Source organism: Clarias gariepinus, chromosome 22 (genome assembly GCF_024256425.1).
Source record: "Clarias gariepinus isolate MV-2021 ecotype Netherlands chromosome 22, CGAR_prim_01v2, whole genome shotgun sequence".
In the NCBI taxonomy this organism is placed as follows: domain Eukaryota; kingdom Metazoa; phylum Chordata; class Actinopteri; order Siluriformes; family Clariidae; genus Clarias; species Clarias gariepinus.
In genome coordinates this window covers 158,782-183,076 of record NC_071121.1, presented here as the reverse complement: position 1 = coordinate 183,076, position 24,295 = coordinate 158,782, and the positions used below count along the sequence as shown (strand labels likewise).

The window sequence follows — 24,295 nt, the reverse complement described above, 5'->3', positions numbered from 1 at the left end:
ATTATACGCAGTAATGACAAGCAGCCTGCATCCTTTGATCGAAGTAGGCGTGGCGGATCGTAAGACACTAGCAGTTCGCTCAGATACTGCGGCGCGAGACCATTTAATGCTTTATATGTCAAAAGTAGTATTTTAAAATCAATGCGAAATTTCACAGGGAGCCAATGCAGTGAAGATAAGGTAGGTATGATGTGCTCGTATCTTCTGGTTCTAGTGAGAATCAAATCTGGACCCCATAATCACACCAAGGTCTTTTACTGTTGCACTTGACGGAACAGAAAGGCCATTTAAAGTTACAGTGTGAGCAGAAAGCTTGCTTTTAGCTGTTTTTCTCATCTGGTTTTGCTGAGACGTATAACTGTGTGTCATCAGCATAACAATGGTTTTTGTTGCCCAGAGGAAGCATGTAAAGATAAAAAAGGAGTGGGCCTAAAACTGAACCCTGTGGAACACCAAACTCCCCTTGAGAACATGCAAAATAGTCACCATTTAAATCTTCAAACTGATAACAATCAGTCAAATAGGATCTGAGCCAGGAGAGTGTGTCAACAGCTGCACTGAGGTTATGTAACACAGGTACAACCCTGCACCACTGAGAGCATCCTGACAGGAAACATCACATCCTGGTCCGGGAACAGCACCATGCAGGACCACAGCCCCTACAGAGAGTGGTGCAATTAGCTGAAAGCTCCATTTGCACCAAGCACTCTGACCTGCATTCATGTACAGCAAGCGGTGCTGGACCAAGGCCAGGAAGATTATAAAGAACCTCTGGTATCTGAACAATGGACTGTTCTCTTTGTTAGTCAGGGAAGTGCTTCTGTCCCTGAAGGCCAACACAGTGAGGAGGATTTTCTTTAAAATCAAATTTTATACTGCAGACAGTCTTAATAAGCATTTCAGTGCACATTGTACTGTTTATGTTTTTGTGTGAAACTTTAGAATTTATATTAAAATTGGAAATATAATGTAAATGGCACTCTTAGATCTCCTCAGGTTTAATGTTTCTTCTAGAAAGTGTTTGTTAGTGTTTATTATCTGTTTCTATTATTAGATAAGCAGCAATAAACATGCCCAGAGCTGATAATCTCTCGGAGACCCTGCAATAAGGAACCACAGCATTCAGTTAGTCATTAACTTTAGACTATAAAGCTGAAGGACCTTTGAGGTAAGGACGAGTTCGTCACAGCTTTTACACTGAAAAAGTAAGTGTTTTTACATTTTATTTAATGCAATTTAATGTGTGTGCATGTGTTCAAGAGAATGAGAGAGAGAGAGGGAATTGAATTTACAAAAAAAACTTTATTTACAGTTATTTAGTATTTATTGGGAGCATTTTCACTAAAACGTAAGGAAGATCAAGAGAGAAAGAGAGGGAGAGAGATTATATTTTTTTCTAAAATAAATCTTGTCTAAAAAAAAAGCAGACTAAATGTATTAAAATTATTGTTAATTATTTATATATATAAAAAAAAATCATTCCAAACCTTTGGTCACTGCATTGTTTGTTAAAAAAAAAAAAAGATAATATATTTCTCTTTTAGAGAGCAAACTACTTCTTAACCATTCAGAGGATACTGGTTTGTAAATTATTGACAATTATTGTTTTTAAGTTTTGAATTTGCTCTTTTATTTGCAGACATTTTAGGAGCACTTCTGTCTTGTCAGAAATAAATAGGAGTAGTTCACTTACTCAGTATCTAATACCCTGTTAATGAAAAATTTAACTTAACCCTTTCATGCATAGTGGTCACTATAGTGAACAGCTATTCATGACTTTAATTAACTTCTTAAAAAGGAAAAAGAAAATAAAAACAGGCCAGAACCTTCTTAAAGGCAAAGTAAAACTGAAAACGCCTAACCCATTGACCAGGAGAAAGCTACTAAGCCAGGTTGCTGGGCTCTATAACCCCATTGGTCTCATTATGCCTGCCAAGCAAAAAGGTGCAATTCTTGTCAGGAAGGCATTCCAAGAGACAGGAAATGGGAGGTTAGCTCGACAAACATGGGACAAGCCACTTTCCGAAAATCTCAGAAATGACTCTTCCAGGAGTATGTACAACTCAGTCAAGTTAAGTTTCACAGAAGTCTCATGCCAGTTGGCTGAAACGGAAAACCATGGGGGATCAGATTCTTAGATGGTAGCGACAAGGCGGGGCCGTTTTGTACCTAAGGTGAGAAACAGACCAAGTTGTCAGATTAGTCGAGTCTAAGGCCAACTTAGCACCGCTGGACCAGAAGGGAGATGCTGAGATGCCAAGTACTAAAAACAGGAGGGATTCCACCAATGTCGCTTCTGACCCAAGGAGCCATTAAAATCTACAGTAATCTAGTTTTGAGAAAAAACTACCAAGGGTGTTGTGGTCTAAACTGTCTTTGAATTGACCAAGGGTGTTCAGCTATTTAAAAGCAAAGACAACCAGTTTGAGGGTGACAAGCAGTGGGCCTAAAACAGAACTCTGAGGAACACCAAGCTTTACTTTACTGCACAAAGAATAGTCACCAATTACATCTATAAACTGATAACAATCATGAATCAGCTAGAACATTAACACCACCTAAACAACACTGACTTAAACAACACTGATTATACCTCAGTAAACTCGTGGCAGAATCAGGGACACCCAAGGCCCATGCCCAGGGGACCAAAGGCCAGCCCGTCCTTTTCGATCTCAAAGAAACACCAATGCAGCACAAATCACTAAAAAAGTCAGTGCTGGCTGTGATAGAAAGGCACCAGAACACCCAGTGCACCACAACCCACTGCGCATGGGGCCAAGCAGACAAAGAGCCCAAGGTACGCAACACCGCCTTTAAACTCCCCTGATTGCAATCCAATCAAGCCCGATCGGAGGCACCGGACAAAGTCTGATTTAACATCGTGGTGCCAGACACTACGTGCGTCCCTTTTAGGTCCTGTGGAGCCAAGCACCGAAGTTGAACCCAGACTTCGGAGAACCTTGAGGAGAACCTCAAAACCTAGGTGGTTTTAAAGTTAATGTGATTAGTGTAAAAATAATGAGTGTGACTTGTATGTGTTTAAATTTGTAGAAAGTTTCTGTATGATACGCAATTCACATAGGACAGAAAAAAGGTACAGTCGAGAGAGAGAGAGAGAGAGAGACAGTATGACTAATAACCCTAACTATACACTGATGTTTTTCAGGTTCTGTTTTTTTTTTGCTCTGTGAGGGAGTGTGAGAGTGAGGATGAGCGACAGTGAAAACGACAGTGAAATTTCTTTCTCTGTTAAAGTGAGTGCTGAGTTCCCCACAACAGCAGGTATTTATTAGTTAGAAACATCAGTAAATGCATGTGTGTGTGTGTGTGTGCGTGTGTGTGTCTGTGTGTGCGTGCATGGGTGTTCTACAGTTCCTCGGCCGTGTCGAGGTGGTGCGTCCAGTGGGGATGGAGATTCTGATGGAGGCTACAGAGTCTGTGCAGGTCCTCCACCAGGTGTTTAATTATGGAGGCAGATTGGTCTCAAAAATAATTCACACAAAAGACACGATGTTCACCTGCGTAACCCAATTCATGTGCGTCAAAACCCAATACACGCGCAGGAAAAAAAATACGAGTGCATCATGGGCTTTGCATGTGAAAATCGATTTACTTGTGTGAATATCGCTGGATTTGTGTGTGTGTGTATTTTTGAGCCTTTCCTGACTCCAACGTGCCAGCAAAGTCTCAAACATACGGCACTCGTACTCTTTAGCCAATCAGATGCGACCTCACCATTCGACCAATCACAGCCCTGCAGGAGCGCTCGAGTAGCTCAACCTTGCACACCTTTTGCGCAGTCTGAGTTAATTACAGCGGAAATCAAGTTTTACCAACTCAACCAAGAACAGGATGCACGTCTAAGTTATTACTTTATTTCATAATGTTTAATTAATGAACTTCCTTTTAAATAAAGGTTGTATCAATTTTATCAGCAGCATTACATAGCAGCTGGCAAATTTCTTTGTTTTTGTTTAGTGATTTATTTTCTACATTCTACAACAATATTGGGGATTTCAAAACTATAAAATAACACATATGGAATTAGGTAATTACGTAACAACAACAAAAACAACAGTTAGTAGTTAGCTGCTGATACAATTGATACAACCTTTATTTAAAGCTAAAGTTACTTTTAAAATGTTTTAAATTTTCAAAAACTCTATTTTGGTTTGTATAGACATTAGTGTTTAACTTAGAAATAAAAACTTTTATCCCAGTACCTCTGATAATTTGAATTATTGTAAGGAAATCATATTGTAAGAAATAATGGTGACTGAAGAGACGGTTTGTGAAACTGTTTAATAAACCTATAAATGACACCCGCTCTCTGGCTCAGTGACGCACCAAAGCAAATTTGCAATCATGCAGCTTTAATCCATTATGTTATACACATTTAAGCTGTTAATGAAAAAAGCAAATCTGGTGGGATTTAGATCTAACAGAAAACCCTGTGACCCACAGAAACATCTATTCTCCAAATTAATAACTCTGACTGTCTTGATTGACAAAGATGTAATGAGGGTGAAGTGTTTATAAAGATGATAAACTGGTTAGCTGTGTTATTTTCGGCGAAGTTCATTAATTAAACATTATGAAATAAAGTAATAACTTAGACGTGCATCCTGTTCTTGGTTTGAGTCGGTAAAACTTGATTTCCGTTGTAATTAACTCTGCGAGGTTCTTGGCTGAATAGTAACGTCGCATCTGATTGGCTAAAGAGCACGAATGACGCTCCAACGTGCCAGCAAAGTCTCAAACACACACACAAAAACAAATCCGGTGATGTTCACACACGTAAATCGACTTTCACATGCACAGCCCATGATGCACTCGTAAATTTTAAACATTCAAAAATTTGTACACAGTTGTACATATGTGAATTGTATATTATGAATATGTATATTTTTTATGCACGTGAATGTGTTTTTTTGTGAATGTATATTTTGTTTGTGCACGTGAATTGAGTTTTACGCATGTGAACATCGTGTCTTTTGTGTGAATTATTTATGAGACCGTTCTGCCTCCATATTTAATATGCTAATTTATGCAGATTTATGTTTAATAAATTACTTGTTGAGATGTTTTGTCTCTGTTTGCTCTTACAGACAGGGAAGAAGAAAAAGAGTAAAGTTCATCTGTTTTTGTCCAGAAGTTCTATTGACATTCTGGAACATAAAACAAAAGTAAAACTCTTTCTCTCTCTCTCTCTCTCTCTCTCTCTCACACACACACACACAGACATTATTTAGATTTATATACACCACATGCTCTAATGCTTAAAATAATAAGACTGAACCTGGGCCAAACTATTGCTAAACTGTCCAGACTTGTTTATGAATTGTCATGATTTCCCTCCAGCTGTTACTCAACACCTGCACCGGTTTTGGATTCCTGTGACTACAGAAGTTCTGGATCTCCCACGGCGTGTGGTGTCTGTTAGAACACACTGTTTAGTAGATTAGTGTGCAATGTTGGATGTGTAGAAATAAAAATTATGTGAATTGTAATGTTAAAAATTACCCCATATTTCTCACAATGGACATTATTGTTCTCTATTGAGGGCAGTATGGGGCAGTAATGTCCAATAGGGACAGTCCTATACTGCTCTCCATTTGACAATACTGCCCCATAGAGGACACTACTGCTTCCCTGTGGACATTACTGCCCTCTGCTGTTTTTATCCTCCTGGTTCAATACAACATGAATAATGTTTAAAAATATAAATAAATAATATTTATTTAATAATATATAAATATATATTTAAAAAGTATTAATATTTAAAATGTTACGATATCGGTCTGTCTGTTTGTCTGTCTCCATCTCTGTCTCACTCTCTCTCCCTGCCTGACAGTTCATGCTGTACTCCTGCACGCTCTCGTCCGTGTCTTTCTGCGCTGTTCATCAGTCTCAACCCAAAGTCTTCGGCTTCATGGCGAAACACCCAGCGCTGGACTCGCACCACTGCTACATCTTTCAGAGCTCCAAATTTGTGAGTGCGACATGATTATGATCAAACCTGGAGTCCTTCAGCCACACAGGAGGCCGGATACGCTAGTTACTGGAGCTGATGTTGGTTAATGAACAGATGGTTGCCATGGTACCCTTATACTCGGACAGGATTTATGTGAGGAAGGAATAAGTCAGTGAGGAGAGAGCAGTGAGGTTTAGTGATGTCATGTGATCCCTTTTCTGATTGGTGAGGTTTACTAACAGGTCAGAGTGGGAGATATGGTCTAATCTGCATATTCATACGCTCTCTTTCCTCTTCAGTCTCATCTCCTGGTGTCTGTGATCGCAGACGCGTTCCGGGTCAGCAGACGCTCGGAGAGCGTGAGGGGAAGTCGTGACCTGGTGGTGGAGGCTCTTAGACACAAGGTGAGAAACCACTGCTATGGTCCTGCCCTGTTTCAGACCCGTCCCCTCGTCCACTTCTCCTTAGACATGTCCACGTGCCACTTTACTCACGTTATATTCAGACCCTGCAGTGAATGTTCTGCATTAAAGTCAGGCAAAATATGCACTTGTTCATTTTCTAAAAGATTTTAACAGCTATTTTTGCAGGTATTCTGTTTACTTCATGCTTCCTGTCATGTTTTTCTAAAGGGTTTATATGTATAACAGGAATATTTATAAAAATCAGTAAGAAAAAGTGGTGTTTATGTTTAAAACTTATAAATGTTGGTTGGTGTAAAGGACCTTCAGGGGTGTCTATACAATAACACAAATTAAAAAATGTTATTTAACTGTAAACTCTGTTATTAATAATCAGCAATACACTTACTAAAAAAGCTGTGTGTGTGTGTGTGTGTGTGTGTGTGTGTGTGTTTATTCTATAGAATAAAGTCCTGCAAAGGGAGAATGCAGAACTGAGGAGGAAACTGAAGGACAGTGGAGTAAATGAAGCACACACACACACACACACACACACACACACACACACACAATTCTATTCTATTTTATATAAACTATTTTTGTATATATTGTTTTTTACAATGGCTAAAATTCCAGATATTATGGTAAAAAAATAAGAAACACTTAATATTACCCACAACTCTCTCTCTGGCTTGGTTTCATTCAGATGGACAGCACTGAGGAAACTGACCAGTCTGATACAGAGCAACCCACATCACGTGGTGTGTATACACACACACACACACACACACACATATTGTACATATAAATACTTATTGTTGTTATTGTTTTTACAGTAAGATTCAACTCAGGCAGCGACACAACGGCTTTGCTGCGTAACTTCTAACCATGTGTGTGTGTGTGTGTGTATATATATATAAACAAATATCCATTTTAGCATTAAACTCACTGCCAGGTGCACACACAGTAACATTCACCGACTGCAATGTGGGATAAATAACACATCATTATTATTCTTTATTATTATAATTTTACTTTGTGTATGATCATTATATTACTATAATAATTATTATATGACTTTAACTATTGTATGCATGTGTGTGTGCTTTCAGTCTACTATACACTGATGTAGTAATAAATATCATTTATTTTCAAATTCATTTATAAAATTAGGCAGAATAAACTCTATCCTGACTGAACCGTAAACGTTTCTTTAATTTTAATTTTTAACAGAAATAAATGCTGAAATTTCTAGTACTGAGTTTGATGAAATTTGGGAGTAAAATGAGTAAAGTGACTTCAGTGAGTGTGAGGATTGTGTCAGTAATCATAGGAGAGTTTCAGTACTGTAGTGAAGATGTGTGTGTACTGTAGTGAAGATGTGTGTGTACTGTAGTGAAGATGTGTGTGAGGAGCAACGAGGGAACAAAACTGTAATAAGATCACACGACTGAACATACAAAACTCATTTTTAAATTATTACAGATTTGACTATTAACTATTGATCTATAATTACACTGAACAAAAATATAAACATAACACTTTTATTTTTGCTCCCATATTTCATGAGATCAACTTAAAGATCTGTAACATTTTCCAAAAACACAAAAGACCCATTACTCTCAAATATTGTTCAGAAATCTGTCCCAATCTGTGTTAGTGAGCTCTTCTCTTCTGCCGAGATAATCCATCCCATCCCACAGGTGTGGCTTATCAAGGTGCGGATTAGACAGCATGAATATTGCACAGGTGTGCCTTAGTCTGCCCACAATAAAAGGCAACTCTAAAATGTTCAGTGTGATCACACAGCACAATGCCACAGATGTCGCATTGCTCTACCATAAGCCGTCTCCAAAGGCGTTCCAGAGAATTTGGCAGCCCAACAACCGCAGGCCACGTGTAACCACACCAGCCCAGTCCCTCCACATCCAGCATGTTCACCTCCATGATTGTCTGAGACCAGCCACCCGCACAGCTGCAGCAACAATCGGTTTGCACAAACTGTCAGAAACCATCTCAGGGAAGCTCATCTGCATGCTCGTCGTCCTCATCGGGGTCTGGACCTCACTGCAGTTCGTCGTTGTAACCGACTTAAGTGGGCAAATGCTCATATTCTATGGCGTCTGGCACGTTGGAGAGGCGTTCTGTTCATGGATAAATCCCCGTTTTCACCGTTCAGGGCAGATGGCAGACAGTGTGTGTGGCGTTGCGTGGGTGAGCGCTTTGCTGATGTCAGTGTTGTGGATCGAGTGGCCCATGGTGGCCGTGGGGTTCTGGCACGGGCAGGGATATGGACAACAAACACAGGTGCATTTTATTGATGGCATTGTGAATGCACAGAGATATTGTGATGAGATCCTGAGGCCCTTTGGTGTGCCATACATCCACGACCATTACCTCATGTTGCAGCATGATAATGTATGGCCCCATATTGCAAGGTAATTAGACAGCATGAATATTGCACGTTTTGGTTCCCCCCCAGTAAGGCATTACATAGAGATTGTTGTAGATCATTTTCTTTCGAAGATTTTTTTACACGGATTATCTTTCATCACCACTGTCACTTGGACTTGGACTTGGACTCTCTTATTGGCAATGTTTCTGTGTATGTTCTGTGTGTCTGTGTTAGTGGAGCTGATTCAGTCCTGTCTTAAATGTATGTAAGTACTGTGGTTGTTGTCCTCCTGTGTTCTTGTGTGTGTAGCTAGAGTCAGGTAAGTAGTTAGGTGTGTGTTTGGCTAGGAGCGTGTTTAGCTAACATCTATGTTGAGTTACAGTAACTAGCATGCTTCTAGCCATAGCCCCTTTTGTGTCTCTAGCTGTCCTGTGTTTCCTCTCCCCCTAGTGTCCCAGTGCGTCCCAGGTACTTTGGAGTACCGACTAGCTTGTTAGTGCCGCCTCGCTTAGTCTTGGAGGGCTGCCTCGCCTAGCCGCTGAGTATCCTCTGTCTGTGTTTCTGTGCCCCCATTCCCTAGTGTGTGTTAAGCTATTAGGTAAGTGTAGCTTAGTGCATGTTGGGGCTAAAGACATGCTTAGCTAGGTGTATGTGTAGCTAACTGCCATGGTTAAGCACTGCTTAACCATGTTTAGCTAAAAGCCATGCCTAGCTGATTGCCATTGCTTTAGCCCTCGTCCCGTCTCTCTCTTGGTCTCCCTCTAGTCTCTATGGGTCTCTCTCTAGTGTCCAGTTTCAGCTCCATGCATAGTTTGTCCTGTTATGTGTTTGTCCTCATCCTGCCTGTGTCTCGCCACAGGACGCGTTTGTCCTCCAGTCTGTGTCTTGCCAGAGAGCCCCTGTTAGCACAGAGTTAAATATTGTTTGAGTTTGTGTCTTTATTTATACTTTGTGTTTAACCATCATTAAAAGACTCTTTTATTTATTTATTTATTTATTTTTTTTTATTACACAACCCCTCTGCCTCTATGCCTGCTCCTTCCGCCCACGGCGTTCAACACCTGCCACTACACCCCGTTCGTGACACACGTTTGCTGTATCTACTTGTTTGTGTTTGTCCTTTTTGCTCACCGGCCTTTTAACGCAACACCGACACAAAGATAAAAGACCTCTGGATTTTTGTAGCCACAGTTAATATAAAATTAGCTGGTCGTTAGACGGTAAAACCGACGCCATCTTTTCTATGTATTGACGCGTCTCCAGAGCCGTCGTTCAGTTATGGTCATGAGCGTTTCGTTTTCCGACACACGCTGTAGCGGTAGACCAATCATAAATCACCGCGCCATCTGACCAATCACAGCAGTGAGGGCTCACGGAAAGGCGGGGTTTAGACAGACCGAACCTTCCAACTGCTTCACATGAGTCATTTACGAATCATTTAGAAATGAGGTCAAATTAAATCTATTTTTAGAGAAAACTAAAGTGTTTTTTGACCTTGTATACATGTAACCCTGTTTTAAGAGACTCATTAAGCAATATTAGCAACCTTAAAATATCATCATTGGACCTCTTTAACATGATTGTCCCATTGTCATGTTGTAGTAATAATGATGATGATGATGATAATAGCCAGTTACTTAAACTGGTTGATGCTAAAGGAAAGTGGTTTAAAGTAGAATAATCAGCAGCCTGAAACAGTCAGTAAGACCAACAACATTATATAACCCTGATCGCACCAGCTGAGACAAGCGACCAGATATCCTACATGTGTATGAAGAGACGTCTCTCGATAGCCGTGGCCGTTTCAAATAACACAAATGTTTCTGCCAAGGAAACTGAGGAGCTTAGAATGTATAACATAAAGACACTACTTGTAACAAGAACATTAGGAACTGTCTGAGAAACTGCATTAGGAACTGTAAAATTATAAATTACTGAAACCAGGACACACACACACTGTTTAAAAGGTTTCTGTTTATTAACAGCCAATGCAATAATACAATGTATAGTATACATTTATACTGTTAGTATTTATTTTATTTTATTTCCCCTACTTTTATTTTATTTTAGTTTGTTCAGTTTTTTCTTAATTTTTAACTTTGTACTGTCCACCTGCTGCCGTGGCAAAACAAATTTCCCACTTGAGGGACTAATAAAGGTTTATCTTATAAATAATCTGTGTTCGATAAGAAATGTTTATATAAGTAAAGACCATACAGTAGAGTTTAGACCCCCCCCCCCCCGCGTCCATCTTTAATAACTCATTTGTTCAGTAAGATGTTGTTGTTGTTTTAAACAATACAATCATTATCTTTACAACACGTCAGCTACACGTTAGTGATGGGTCGTTCATGAACGTCTCTTTAACGAGTCTTTAAAGTGATTTAGAAGAACGAGTATCTCAGGGAATGATTCCTTCATTTTCTACTGGGCGCGCATGCGCAAATCATCACACAACCTCTCGAGTGATCTAGTCCGAATCATTCGTTCTTTTGTCACGTGACTCCCAAAAATGCTTTGCCGTGCAATAGATTCAAATGAACGAACGACTCAGACCAGAATATATGATTCTGTTTAATATTATATGTCCTTAGCTTTAGCCCCCCTAACATTTGTACTCAGCCCCCCTAAAAATTCTCTATAAACTTCACACAAATTGCTGGTCGCCCATCGTCCCCTTTAACCTTGATATAAAAGCGGTGACAGATTTCGGCTCCTTCAGCTCCTCCCCGTCTTTCAGCGCGATCTTCAATTCACCATCACAGGGGGACGATTAAGGCGGGGTGTGTGTTTTCGATAAATTGTTATATCTGCATCAGTGCAGTCCTTTCTCATAAATACAGCTTACAAAATGTTCTGAGGGATTAATCAGTTAAATCTTCACTCTGTTCACCCTCATCACACCAGCTGTTTCCTCTAGTGAAAATGAAGCCCCTAATACATCATACTCTATAAACCTATAGTCTACTTTATACAACAATCATGCCGTCGCTGTTTTAACTGGAAAACCTAACTGTCTATATAAAACATTACACAGTGCATATGGCATTAACTACCATAGAGTTATAACACATGAATCACATAAATGATTAAAATTAGTGACAGTCAGCATTCAGTGCCCTCGGTTTAACTGCATAGCAGTGTGATTTACAGAGATAGAAAAATCCTTTTTTTGTAATAAATGTATTGCATTAAATAATGTCTCAAATCGTAAAATACATTTATTAGCCTTAGAGTAGGGTTTTTGTCACTCTGATTTAGAAAAAAATTTACTTTTGTAATAATAGTAACAAAAAAAGAATGATATTAAAAAGATGCTTTGTGTAATTATATAAAACAATGTTTGTCTATATTAACGAATTAGAATAAATAGTCCAGTAGCTGTAAAGTGTTAAGGGGTTGAATAAATAACCTACTGTCTTATTTATGTATCTAAAAGACTAAATTAAACTGGATAACATGATGATCAAAGTTTTAATATTTATATTTAACTGTAGATGGAAGGTTTTTCAAGTCACATGAAAAAGAGACGTTCTATTCTTACCTGCAGCTTATTTGGAGCCCGACTCCCATGTGACCTATAAAACCTTCAATTGTCAAAGAATGAAGAGATAAATGTTGGACATTATTGATTCCACACAGTTTATTATTGTCCAGTCTCACAGGTGTGGTGTTTATGTTAATAATTAATGTAAGTTTAAAGTTATATGCTGTTTTCTGGGTACATTGTTCTGATTGTACCTGTACATAGAAAAAGGTTTATACAGTAAACAGTGTGTGTGTGATCGAGAAGAGACTCATTTAAGTTCTGATTCTGAACAAGACAAATATGTGATAAACATCTATGTGGGCTGAGCCCCCCTGAACTGAAAATCCTAAAAACGCCCCTGGTTTATGATTAAAAGAACGAAATGAACTAAATGACTCACAAAAAAAAGATTCGTTCATTTTGAACAATATTCAAAGAACCGAGTCACTAAAATGATCCAAACTTCCCATCAGTACCTCAGTGTGTGGGTGTTGTTACAGATCCGGTCCAGAGGGGGCAGTAATGGGCGCAGGTTCTCTCTTACTCACACACACACACACACACACACACGTTAATGCCGAGAGCCGCAGCGGAGAAGAAGAGACGCCGGGAGAGTGTGTTTATATGAATGTGTCTTTATTAGGCGTTTAACAGGTAAGAACACTGTTTATTACACACTGAGGAAACAACGTCATTACTGAGACTCTTAATAAACTGAGCAGGAACTCAGTAAAGTGGCTCGGAGTTCCCAGTTCCAGCTCGGAGTTCCCAGTTCCAGCTCGGAGTTCCCAGTACACTGGGGGGGAAAAGTTTAGAGAATAACAAAAATATTAGTTTTCATAAAGTTTGCAGCTTAAGTGTTTTTAGATCTTTTTGTCAGATGTTACTGTAGTATAACTGAAGTATAATTAAGTGTAAATTTAAAATGTCACACACACACACACACACACACACAGTATGATATGAAGTGAAATGTTTGTAGGAACAGCCATGACCTAAATTCTTTAAAAAGAGGATAGTGTTCAAATAAAGAGTATAAAATATGATAAAAAGAAAATTATTCAAATATAGAAATCTTTCAGCTGTTTACATCATATACAGTAACATTACACGTGTGTCAAAGGCTTGTATTGACAATGACATTAAGACATTTACAGTGTTGATCCTCTACACTTCACCCTGACGTGCTGTCAGTCATCTTCTGATCCACACCCTGACTGATCGCAGCCCGTTCTTACATAATCAACACATGGGGTTTGTGGGAGTTTGTGTGTGTGTTTTTGTTTGTCCACTTGTCTCTTGCGGATCGACCACAAGTTCTCAATGGGATTACGGTCTGGGAGTTTCCTGGACATGGACACTAAATGTCCATGTTTTGTTTCCCTGAGACACTGAGTTACGACTTTTGCCTCATGGTGAGGAGCTCCATCATGCTGGAAAAGACATTGTTCATCACCGAACTGTTCTTGGATGGTTGGGAGAAGTTCTTCTCGAAGGATGTTTTTGTACCGTTCGTTATTTATGGCCGTGTTCTTGGACAAAATTGTGAGTGAGTCCACTCTCCTGACTGAGACGCGACCTCACACATGACTGGTCTCAGGAGGCTTTACTGTCGGCGTGGCAGGACTGATGGTAGTGCTCACCTTTATACATTACACGAAAGGCAGCAAAGAAGCCAGTTCTCTCCAGGAAAAACATCAGGGATGGAGTGATGTTCTGCACTGGGTACAGGGACAGGACTACTGAGGGCGGGGCTAAAGTCATTCTCTCTGATCAATACCCTTTCCCATCGTTTGGGATATCCAGAAAAAAGTTTGTCTGTAAAAGATAGGCTGCCATCAGTCCTGTGTCATGGTACAGTAAAGCATCCTGAAACAGTTCATGATCTAAAAACCCTAAACCGCAGACATTGTGTGAATTAATATTTGTGTCATTCTCAAAACTTTTGGCCCTGCCTGTATATCCAGCTCCTGTAGGGAAACATCTGAGACTGAAACATAGTGACAACAATGTAGTGTTGGATTGATGTGTTGTTGGAATAATTAAAAGACAATAAAACGCTAAGAAGAGTAGTGTGGAATAAGGAACACTACCTGCTGTTCCCTTCACCAGCCTCCAGGGGGTCAGGCTCCGGGGGGAACACACGGCCTGTTAAGGGGAACAGAAACCGCGGTTCTTTAAGGGAACTGCACATGTGACCAAATAAACAGTTTAAAATTAAAAGGATTAATTTACACTCCTACTAACCAGTATCACCAAAATGATGATCTGTTTCCCCTCTGAGTCTGGTTCCCCTCTACTTCGAGACCTGAGTGTTCCCCTACTGTGTAATACTGTAAATCCTGCCCCCTGACAGGTGCGCTAGGACCAGGTAATCAGTGTTAATCACTTCTCCTGGAAGTGGGTTTAATGTTAAGGTAGTTATTTGTGTGTGTGTGTTAAGGGTGGGGCTAATGGGCTCATCGTGCTCTCAACCCTGCGGTTCGGTGGGCGGAGTCAGGAAGATGCGCAGTGCGGACGGTCTGGTGGAGCGAGTGGATGACGACTCTCTGGATGGACGGGACAGACAGGAGGACATCGCCAGGTTCCCGTACGTGGAGTTCACGGGCAGAGACAGTATCACCTGTCCCACCTGCCAGGGCTCCGGACGCATCCCGTCAGGTAAGTCTCACCTTCCTGTTCTAATCCCTCCTCCTGCAGCATGGGCTTGAACCCAAAATCTAAAAGTACAGTAAGTCACATAAGGGACAGTAAATCACATAAACTTCATAAAAGCAGCAAAACCAAACATGTGATTCTGTAGTGAAACAGCAGCCAATCAGATCGCAGCAAAGTTGATATTACAACAAACTCCAAACATTACATTGTAGTCAAAACATGACCTCCACTTATGCTATACCAAGTTTTAAATGTTGGTGTATGAAATAAATAACAAAACAGCCTGAGTGCACGCACGCGCACACACACGCACACACACACGCACACATAGATCAGTTAATGAGTTGCCAGTCTTATTGATCGTATTGTGAGGTGTGTGTGTGTGTGTGCGTGTGTGAGTGAGAGAGACCCATTTTTTTGGCCTTTTTTAACAGATCAAGTGAATGAGTTGGTGGCATTGATTCCCTACAGTGACCAGAGACTACAGCCTCAAAGAACGTGAGACACACACACACATACACACACACACACACACACAAACAAACACTCCCCTCTCTGTGTAAATAGGAGTATAATCTATCGTTCACTCTCATGCTGCGACTCTGCTCTTCTACAACATCCCAGCAGCGCTCTACTAGCTTCACACACCCTTGTCTTGTGACCTGGTGCACTGCTATGTTGGAAGTAGCTGGTAGAAGGTGAATTGTGGCCATGAAAGGATGTAGATGGTCGGCAGTAAAGCTCATACAAGTTGCAGACATTATCAATCCCAATGTATGCCAAGACAACATTCTCCACCATCACACCACTGATCCCCCAGCAGAACTCTGGATTCATCAGCCCAGGCTGTGTTCCTCCAGTCCTCAGCAGCCAGTGTGTCTTTGACAGAAGTGGAACCTGGCGTCACGGTTCGATGTGTTACGTGCTCTGAGTGTGTCACAGTTTTACAGACTGGTTATGAGTTACTGCAGCCTTTCTGTCACCTCGAAGCTGTCTAACTGTTCTCCTCTGATCTCTCGGGAGTTCTCTGGTGATTATTACTGAAACTTCTGTCCCGTATCTACGTGACTTTGTTCACTGCTGTCACACGGTCAAAGAATTAATCATTTCATGAATGAATACATGTACAGGTGTTCCTAATAAAGTGCTTACTACATGCATACAGTAATTATTAAAATACATTTTCATCTTGAAATGTGAAAGAAAACAGGAAATGTGTTTTAGTTAAGATGAACTCCAATGTAAGTGACACTGTTTGTAGTAAATGCTGTTTAAAGCATCTTCGTGGATTAATTCTGGATCAGGTGGAGGAGCGGACAGGAGCTCGGAGGAGCAGACCTGCTGGAGAGGGGTGCAGGAGTCCGCTCTCTAAATAACAAGCGTCTGAGTGGACGGGAGGAGCCTTCTGGTTCAGTAGAGAAGGAACTGAGATGAGTGTGTCAGGGTTAGACATGTAAGAGACAGCCAGATGTATCATTACAGTACAGTAGAATCATTACAGTACCTGCTGGTTTGCCCCGCCCATGCTATGTCCACTCCTGATGCTTGACCACGCCCCCTGAACCACAACAGCATTCATTAGTTAAAGTGATCAGTCATAGTGTAACCTGAACCCCATAACTGTACAGAGTAACAACAATATGTAGTACAGAGCAATGTTTAAATCAGTGTTTAATGTGTGTGTGTGTGTGTCTGTGTGTGTGTGTGTGCGTGCGTGCGTACAGAAAGCAGTATGTGGGACTGTCTGTGATTGTGTGTTTGTTCGTCTGCTCCCTCGTCACCTTCTTCATGTTCCCTCGGCCGGTGCTGGTGGAGGACGGAGGGATTCAGTCTGTCATCATCCACTTCGACCACGACACCAGCCGTGTGCTCATTAACATGACTGTGAGTCGCTGTAACCCCAAACCACACACACACAGCAGATTGTGTTAGACATCTTCAGGCCTTAAGTTTGTATCAAATGCGTATGAATCAAAATGATATGATTGTCCCTGATGAGCAAGCGAAGGACGACAGCGACAGTGGCAAGGAAAAACTCCCTGAGATGGTAATAGAAAGAAACCTTGAGAGGAACCAGACTCAACAGGGAACCCATCCTCATCTGGGTGATAACAGATAGCAGGGATTGATGTGCATAATAATATGCGAGACTGGAAGTTCAGTATAAAAGGAGAAAGATTAAAGTCCAGGTTGTTCCTGGAGGCTCAGGTAGACTGTAAGAAATTTCAGTCCTGAACTATTGAGCGACTGAAGTCACAGGTCCTCAGAGAACAACTGTCTGCATCAGTCGAGGACAGGACCACCTTCATGGAAAAGTGGAACCAACCCCAGTCACCACACGCATTCCAGGCAGACCACACGGGGGCATCCATGTAATGAGATCTCCAACCAGAAGCAGGACTCCAGGATGAGTTAGACAGGTCCAGCGGGCAGAGGGGGTCTGGATCACTGGCAGCTCAGGAGCGACATGTATAGCTCGACAGAGAGATAGGTAGAGGAAAAAGAAAAGACGGAGAGATAGAGAGGATAGAGCAGAAAAGGAGAGAGCAAAAGAGATGGAGAAATAACAGTTAGGTCTGGTCACAGTCACACAATGTATAATGTGAATGTATATTAACTGTAGAGTGCAAGCAGAGACTTCGGCAGGACTAACTATGACAGCATAACTAAAAGGGAGAGCCAGAAGGAAACACAAACATGAGGGCTTCCTGACATGTAAAGCAAACAATCACCTCATCGTCAGCAAACCTGAGTGATCAATGAGAGTGAGGAAGACAGCATCCAAACATACCAGTTCACCATAATACTCTACGTCCATGAGTCCCCCAGATCTGCCCCTTTACCTATGGCAAATCTATTTATAAAAATGCTTGGCTAAATAAATAGGTTTTTAGCCTGGACTTAAACACTGAGACTGTGTCTGAGTCCCGAACACTATTTGGAAGACTATTCCATAATTTTGGGGCTTTGTAAGAAAAAGCTCTGCCCCCTGCTGTAGTTTTCATAATACGCGGTACTGACAAGCAGCCTGCATCCTTTGATCGAAGTAGGCGTGGCGGATCGTAAGACACTAGCAGTTCGCTCAGGTACTGCGGCGCGAGACCATTTAATGCTTTATATGTCAAGAGTAGTATTTTAAAATCAATGCGAAATTTCACAGGGAGCCAATAGAGTGAAGATAAGATAGGGGTGATGTGCTCATATCTTCTGGTTCTAGTGAGGACTCTCGCTGCTGCATTCTGGACTAGCTGAAGCTTATTTATGCATCTAGCTGAACAACCAGACAGTGAGGCATTACAATAGTCCAACCTAGACGTGATAAAAGCATGAACTAGTTTTTCTGCATCTTTTAGCGACAATATATTTCTTATCTTGGCAATATTTCTGAGGTGAAAGAATGCTATCCTGGTAATATTATCTACATGAGCTTCAAATGAAAGGCTGGAGTCTATAATCACACCGAGTTCTTTCACTGTTGCACTTGATGGAACAGAAAGGCCATTTAAAATCACAGTGTGATCAGAAAGCTTACTTCTAGCTGCTTGTGGTCCTATGACTAGAACTTCTGTCTTATCAGGATTAAGCAGAAGGAAATTAATTAACATCCAATCTCTTATGTCCTGCACACATTGCTCAACAGAGCAACTTACAAAAGGCGCTAACATGGTTGCAACATATCTAAAATGTTATGCTATTATTAATGAATGTTGCTTCTTAGCATAAAACAGGTAGCTTATTATTTAATTATGTTATTATTTCAGCGGAAGTTCAGTCTGGTACCTAGAAGTGATCTGGTTATGGGGTAATAATAACTTTGGTTCATGACATCAGAAAACCCAAATCCACAGTGTGATGTCTGTAGCCTTCTTTGTCCACACACACACACACGCACACAGCGGCAGGATGTCCATATAAGTGTCTTGTTTATTTTAACCGCTCCCTTGCTATGTTGCCACACAGATCAGCGCTGCTTTGGTTTTAAGGGTTAATCCTCCTTGGTGTGTGTTTTTAAAGAGCACTCACGGCTCTCACTCACTGTGCAGCCTTTTCATTCATTTTACCAGTCCAAAAGCTTTGCCCCAGCTGTAGTCCAAAAATACCAGAAATTATCTTGCATCTTTAAATTGAATTAGGCATAGCGGATCAAAAGGTGCAGGCTAATTTTAGGTACCTTGTATACATACAGTATACAGTTGTACCTCAGCATACGAACGGCTGCTTGAAAAACTCTTTAATACATAATAGTTAAGTATTTGAGTTCTGGCTTGGAGGCGGGTTTGTGGTTCTTAATGGCACTATAGAAGAAGGGACCAGGTGTGAGTGGCATCAGAGGAGGAGTCTGCAGGTTAACTAGCATCCAGATTTCCCAACTTAACTAAGCTGAAATACTTGTGTGTTTGTGTTTTCAGAGTGCTCTGAAGTTTAACAACGGAAACTTCTTCACCGTGATGGTGGACAGCGTGAGCAGTCAGGTTCTCTACATGAAGACCGTCATCGGCACGCAGCAGCTCGACAACGTCATCAGTATCCAACCATTAAGTCAGAGACGGGTGAGGGGGAGGGGGAGGGGGAGGGGGGGGTGTAAGTCAGAGACGGGGGAGAAGGAGGGCCGGGTACAGACGGGAGGAGGGAGGGGTCAGTCGGAGACAGGTTAATGTTTGGTGGGGGGGCATGTTGTAAGGGATGGTGGGGGTTCAGTAATGAGGATGGGAGGATCAACTCTACTAATTTTATTTTGTACTGTGTGTGTGTGTGTGTGTGTGTGTGTGCGCGCAGATGAACTTTACAGTGAGTGTGGAGATTAGCGGTTCGCTGTCCTACGTGTAGTGAGTTTACCTTTCACTTATATTCAAAGTGTTTTTACATTTAACATCTCATTCACAATGATGTGTGGGAGATTGTGACAATATATATGTGTGTGTGTGTGTGTGTGTGTGTTTTGTTCTGACAGTGCTTTCTGCACCATGGCGAGTATTAAGGTTCACAACATCGTTGTGTTCACACAGTGAGTCTGATTCTTCATAAGGCACTTACAGTGAGGGGAAATTACTGACACACACACACACATCATTCCCACCCCTCACACACCAATACACAATTTTGCCTAGGGTTTGCTAGTTCCATGAAACAGAAATAAAGAGTTTGTGGACTGTTTGTCCTTGAGGCAGACGTTCCAGTGAGACAGTAGTGTGTGTGTACTTCCAGAGGTATAATAATGACCTGAGGTGACCTGGGGTAATGTCCACCAGCCCCCCCCAACACTCACACACACATACACACTTCTCACACATAAACTTTATTGTGTAGAGTACATGAACAGAGCCGACCAGATGTGATAATAAATAAATAAATAGTACTAATACACGCGTATGGATCATGGCAAGTGATTCAGGTGTGTGTGTGTGTGTGTGTGTGTGTGTATTGTGCCCCCTACAGAACCTCTGTAAAAACGTCGTACCTGGTTCGTAGTGCACAGAACACACTGGAGGCTTATCGCTACATTGACTGCGGTGCTAACTCCACCCTGCACCACCCACCTGACCTTCACGGCTCTGCGCTGCCCCCTTCAGGCTGGAGCTCTTTGATGTGACCCAGATGCTAAGCGCTAAAATTTGAATTCCTCTTGGATAAAAAACTGCTGCATTTCCTGTTTACGTTCTCTCTCAGGTCGCTCACTTCAGGAGCATTTTACCGTTTACCGTTTTGTATTTAAAGTAAAGAAAGTTATTTTTCAGAGTAAATGAGTGATATGGACGCTAAGTGCCAGGATGTGGAGCTGCTGCTAATGTCTCCACATCAATGTTTCAAGTCATTTTGTATATCAGAAGCATTTAGCTATCGTTATCGTGTGGACTTAGACTTATAGCAGAGAGATGTGAATATACTGTACATTATGTCAGCGTGATTGAGATGTTAAATGCTTTAAGGGATGAAGTTAAGGTGTTTCAGTACTTTCAGAAATTTCACAACTTTTGTAAGCTGTTGAAGATTAAATAATAAAGCATATAATTAATTAATTCTCAGGAAAAAATCTAAGCAGAATTAATAATGGTAGTAATAATAAAAAAATAATAATAGCTCTGGCTGTTCACACATTTTCTCTGAGGATATTTTTCATGTGTGTAGTGAATTTTCATTTAACGTCACTGCCTGATTTTAATGAACATAATTAAATTCACAACTGCACACGGGTCAATTTATATGTAACATCAGTTAAATATTAAGCCATGAATTTATGTATAATTAGGGGCGTGGCTGGTTTGAATGAAAGCAGTATTGCAAGTGTCGAATCGCTCGCAAAATAATGTTAAAATATAAATTATTAACCACCATAGCATTTTAGCTAAGCTAAAGCTAAGTTTCCTAGCTTGAGTTAACTGAAAAAAGTATGCATGTTCCAACCAACAGCCAGGCTCTTTTTGCTCCTTCTATTTCGCATTTATTTCGACTCCTGCTCTTCAGGATACCTGTGGATGGCGTTTGTGGCGATGCAGTTTGTGATTGTGTAATTTTCTGAGACTCCACCCCCGTGTGTCCCTTAAAATAATTACCTGTAAATAATTATTTAATATTTAATTAATCTATGATAATTTTTATGGTAAAAAAAAAGTTTTCCTTCAAGAATTTCCTTATGTTAACCAAGATAAGGCCTACAAAACCCAAACCTCCGTGTTTCAGTGATGTAATAAAGAAAAACATTACGTAATTACTCTTGTGTTTGCTATATAGTGTTTGTTTTATATATATATATATATATATATTTTTTTTTTTTTTTTTTTTGCATGCTTGTTTGCACGTGTCTGGTGCATTGTTTTGCAACAGACAAATTAAAATAGTTTAGCCCCGCCCCTGGCTTTAATGAGCAAAACTGGCAGTTCACATTTATAATTTAATAAATATACTTTATTGCACCAAGTTATCATATGATCAAAACAATTTTCGTTAAAAGCAGTAACTTTATTATAGAGAATAATCTTACTATAAACAGGACAAAGAAAATTATGTTTTACACAATATACACACTGCTTGGCCAATTATCACCACCTCAAAAGGGTCAAATATAGAGCTTTTAACAATCGCCGTTGTTGCAAAGCATGCTATTGGGGTTCATCAAGCAAAGAAAACAACTAAGGAGATTTTAAATGACTGAATCTGGGTTAAGACACATTTAAGACAACACATTATCAGACGCTGTAAGGATAGAGCGGAACCATCTGTGGAAGAAATGTGGTCGGTAAAACATCACGCATGGGGATCACAGATAGGAAATCACTCCTAAGTGACCTGTCTTTAAATGATGCAATTGGTCTTACCTTTAGAAGTAGGAGTGTCTGGGCAATCAACATTATAACAAAAGATATGTTTGGATATGTATACTTTTTTTAATCACATGTCTTTGCAATAGGTCCATTAACGGACATTCCATATGCAGTCTCCACAGGTGACCGCTACTGCGTGATTTTTTTAATAAATTGAATAATAAATTTAAACTCTGCTCTTACAGCACCACAGATCACACGCAGATTCACACATTTTCCACCACGCAGCCTGAAATCAACAACAAGCTGCATTCATGGATTCGTGGGCATCATCCATGACACACACACATTAAAATAATTTGGTTTTTTTGGGGGGGGGGGGGGGTCCAATTTTCTCTCCAATATTAGTTGTGGCCAATTCCTCCCCGTCACTAGGGGGCTTCCACATTAAGGCTACTACTACCACTCAGTCGGGAGGGCGAAGACTATCACGTGTTTCCTCCGAACCGCGTGACGTCAGCCGACCGCATCTTTTCGAACTGCTCGCTCACGCACCGTTAGGGGCGGAGTAACACACTCGGAGGAAGGCGCTATCCGCTCCTTCCGCGTGCTCACAGACGCCCCTGATTGGCTGTGGGGCCGTGATTAATGTGGGAGCGCAAGTACCTCTCATCCCTCCTCTCTGAGAGAGCTCGGCCAATCAGCTCTCTCTGTGCCCCCGGCTGTGAGAGGAAAACAGCATCACCCTGGGTTCGAACCAGCGATCTCCGGATGATAGGGCGAGCGCTTTACCACTGCGCCACTCGGATAAAATAATCATATTTTTATACATTTTATAGATTTATATTAAATAATTTGAGTATACACACAACACAGAGATTCTCCGCTATAAGTGGCACTTCATCACTTCATTAACAGGGCGTATCCCCATGTCTCACACTCCTCAGGGGTTCGTGCTGTAGACAGACAGGTGGCACTGATGCTTTCACAAACTGCCTACATTCACTTTTTATCTTTAAAGGTAGGGCAGACTTTTCCTTTAATTATTTCTTATTTCTTTTTTTACTCCCTCCTTCTCCACGAGCTAAACGCTCCCATCCTCTCTCCAGTCTCACTTTCTTTTTGAAATCATTTTGATCAGATTATGATGGTCCTACACAGCTCTATTATAGGTGCTTTAAACAGTTATGATTGGAGCAGTCTGATTAGGATGACATCATGCAGTCGGGTCACACATCTATAAGTTTTGTAAGTGACGTGACATTCCTCGCTGAACAAAAAAGAGTCCTAAAAAAAACTGAGTGCTCTGGGAGCATGAGAAATCATTTACACACATGAACTGGACACCACTGTGTGTGTGTGTGTGTGTGTGTGTGTGTGTGTTTTATTAAAGCTAAAGGTGACTGGGAGAAATATGAGTGTGTGTGAGTTTTTTGGTCAGGCAGTGTGCATTTTTGTTGAATCCTCTAATGCTCACATTCTGTGACGTGCATGCCAGAGAAGTTGTGCGTCTGCTGTGTCTAATCTAACATTCATATAAACAGAGGTAAAGTGCAGTGTGACTGTGAGGTTCTGTGCTGTAGAGGATTTTAAAGATTATTGGTGAGTATCTAACCTTAGTGTTTTTGCAAATCTACATCAATCACATTCACATCATCACTGAGTGGGTTAAACCCAAGCCTTAATAAATTCTACTGATTAATTTCACTTCATTTAGAATTAAGCAAAATTTAGAAGTTCTAACAACAATCAGGTTAGGAAGTGCTAGCATGCGCACTCGTTCTCTTCCATGCTAATGTTATGCATGTTGCTGCTGCTCTTTGGTGAAACACTTCCAGTCAATGGCAGTGGCGTCTGCTCCATTAGAATATCATCCAGGTTGGCACCTGTTGTCTTGACCCCAAAGGCCCCATGGTCAGAGGTCATGATGTGGCCCTCTCTGGGCGTTTCACAGTCAGCCAGCGCTGACTCCTGTTTTATTCGACGAGCAGAAATTTCAGGAGAGTGTAGAGACGAAGTGAACAGTCCATCAGCTCGAGCCTGTATCTCCAACTCCTGCAAAAACAAAGAGAACTGAGG

At 40.9% G+C, this 24,295-nt stretch overlaps 3 protein-coding genes across 4 annotated transcripts in view; 2 read left to right on the top strand and 1 right to left on the bottom strand.

Annotated features, from left to right (window-relative positions):
• Window positions 1-1,121: 1,121 nt before the first annotated feature.
• Window positions 1,122-7,551, top strand: LOC128510060 (PTB domain-containing engulfment adapter protein 1-like). 2 transcript variants are annotated; one of them, XM_053482028.1, is made up of 9 exons: window positions 1,122-1,205; window positions 3,167-3,254; window positions 3,373-3,456; window positions 5,109-5,186; window positions 5,855-5,992; window positions 6,274-6,378; window positions 6,840-6,896; window positions 7,082-7,136; window positions 7,212-7,551. In XM_053482028.1, exons 2-9 carry the CDS (start codon window positions 3,210-3,212, stop codon window positions 7,259-7,261), a joined length of 612 nt encoding a protein of 203 aa, XP_053338003.1. In that variant the 5' UTR covers window positions 1,122-1,205; window positions 3,167-3,209; the 3' UTR covers window positions 7,262-7,551. The 2 variants fall into 2 exon arrangements, with proteins under 2 accessions (XP_053338003.1, XP_053338004.1); XM_053482029.1 differs by having other exon boundaries at window positions 1,123-1,205; window positions 3,373-3,444; window positions 7,212-7,550.
• Window positions 7,552-12,838: 5,287 nt separating this feature from the next.
• On the top strand, window positions 12,839-20,611 carry LOC128510058 (transmembrane protein 106C-like). Its single transcript, XM_053482026.1, has 8 exons — window positions 12,839-12,953; window positions 14,743-14,960; window positions 15,392-15,455; window positions 16,682-16,841; window positions 19,367-19,507; window positions 19,734-19,783; window positions 19,909-19,962; window positions 20,394-20,611. Exons 2-8 carry the CDS (start codon window positions 14,753-14,755, stop codon window positions 20,545-20,547), a joined length of 831 nt encoding a protein of 276 aa, XP_053338001.1. The 5' UTR covers window positions 12,839-12,953; window positions 14,743-14,752; the 3' UTR covers window positions 20,548-20,611.
• Window positions 20,612-22,602: 1,991 nt separating this feature from the next.
• Window positions 22,603-24,295, bottom strand: part of LOC128510055 (microphthalmia-associated transcription factor-like) — a 35,595-nt gene continuing 33,902 nt past the window's right edge. The window contains exon 9 of the mRNA XM_053482022.1: window positions 22,603-24,271. Within this exon, the coding sequence (XP_053337997.1) occupies window positions 23,981-24,271 (291 nt within the window). The 3' untranslated portion in view covers window positions 22,603-23,980. The remainder of the gene's footprint in view (window positions 24,272-24,295) is intronic.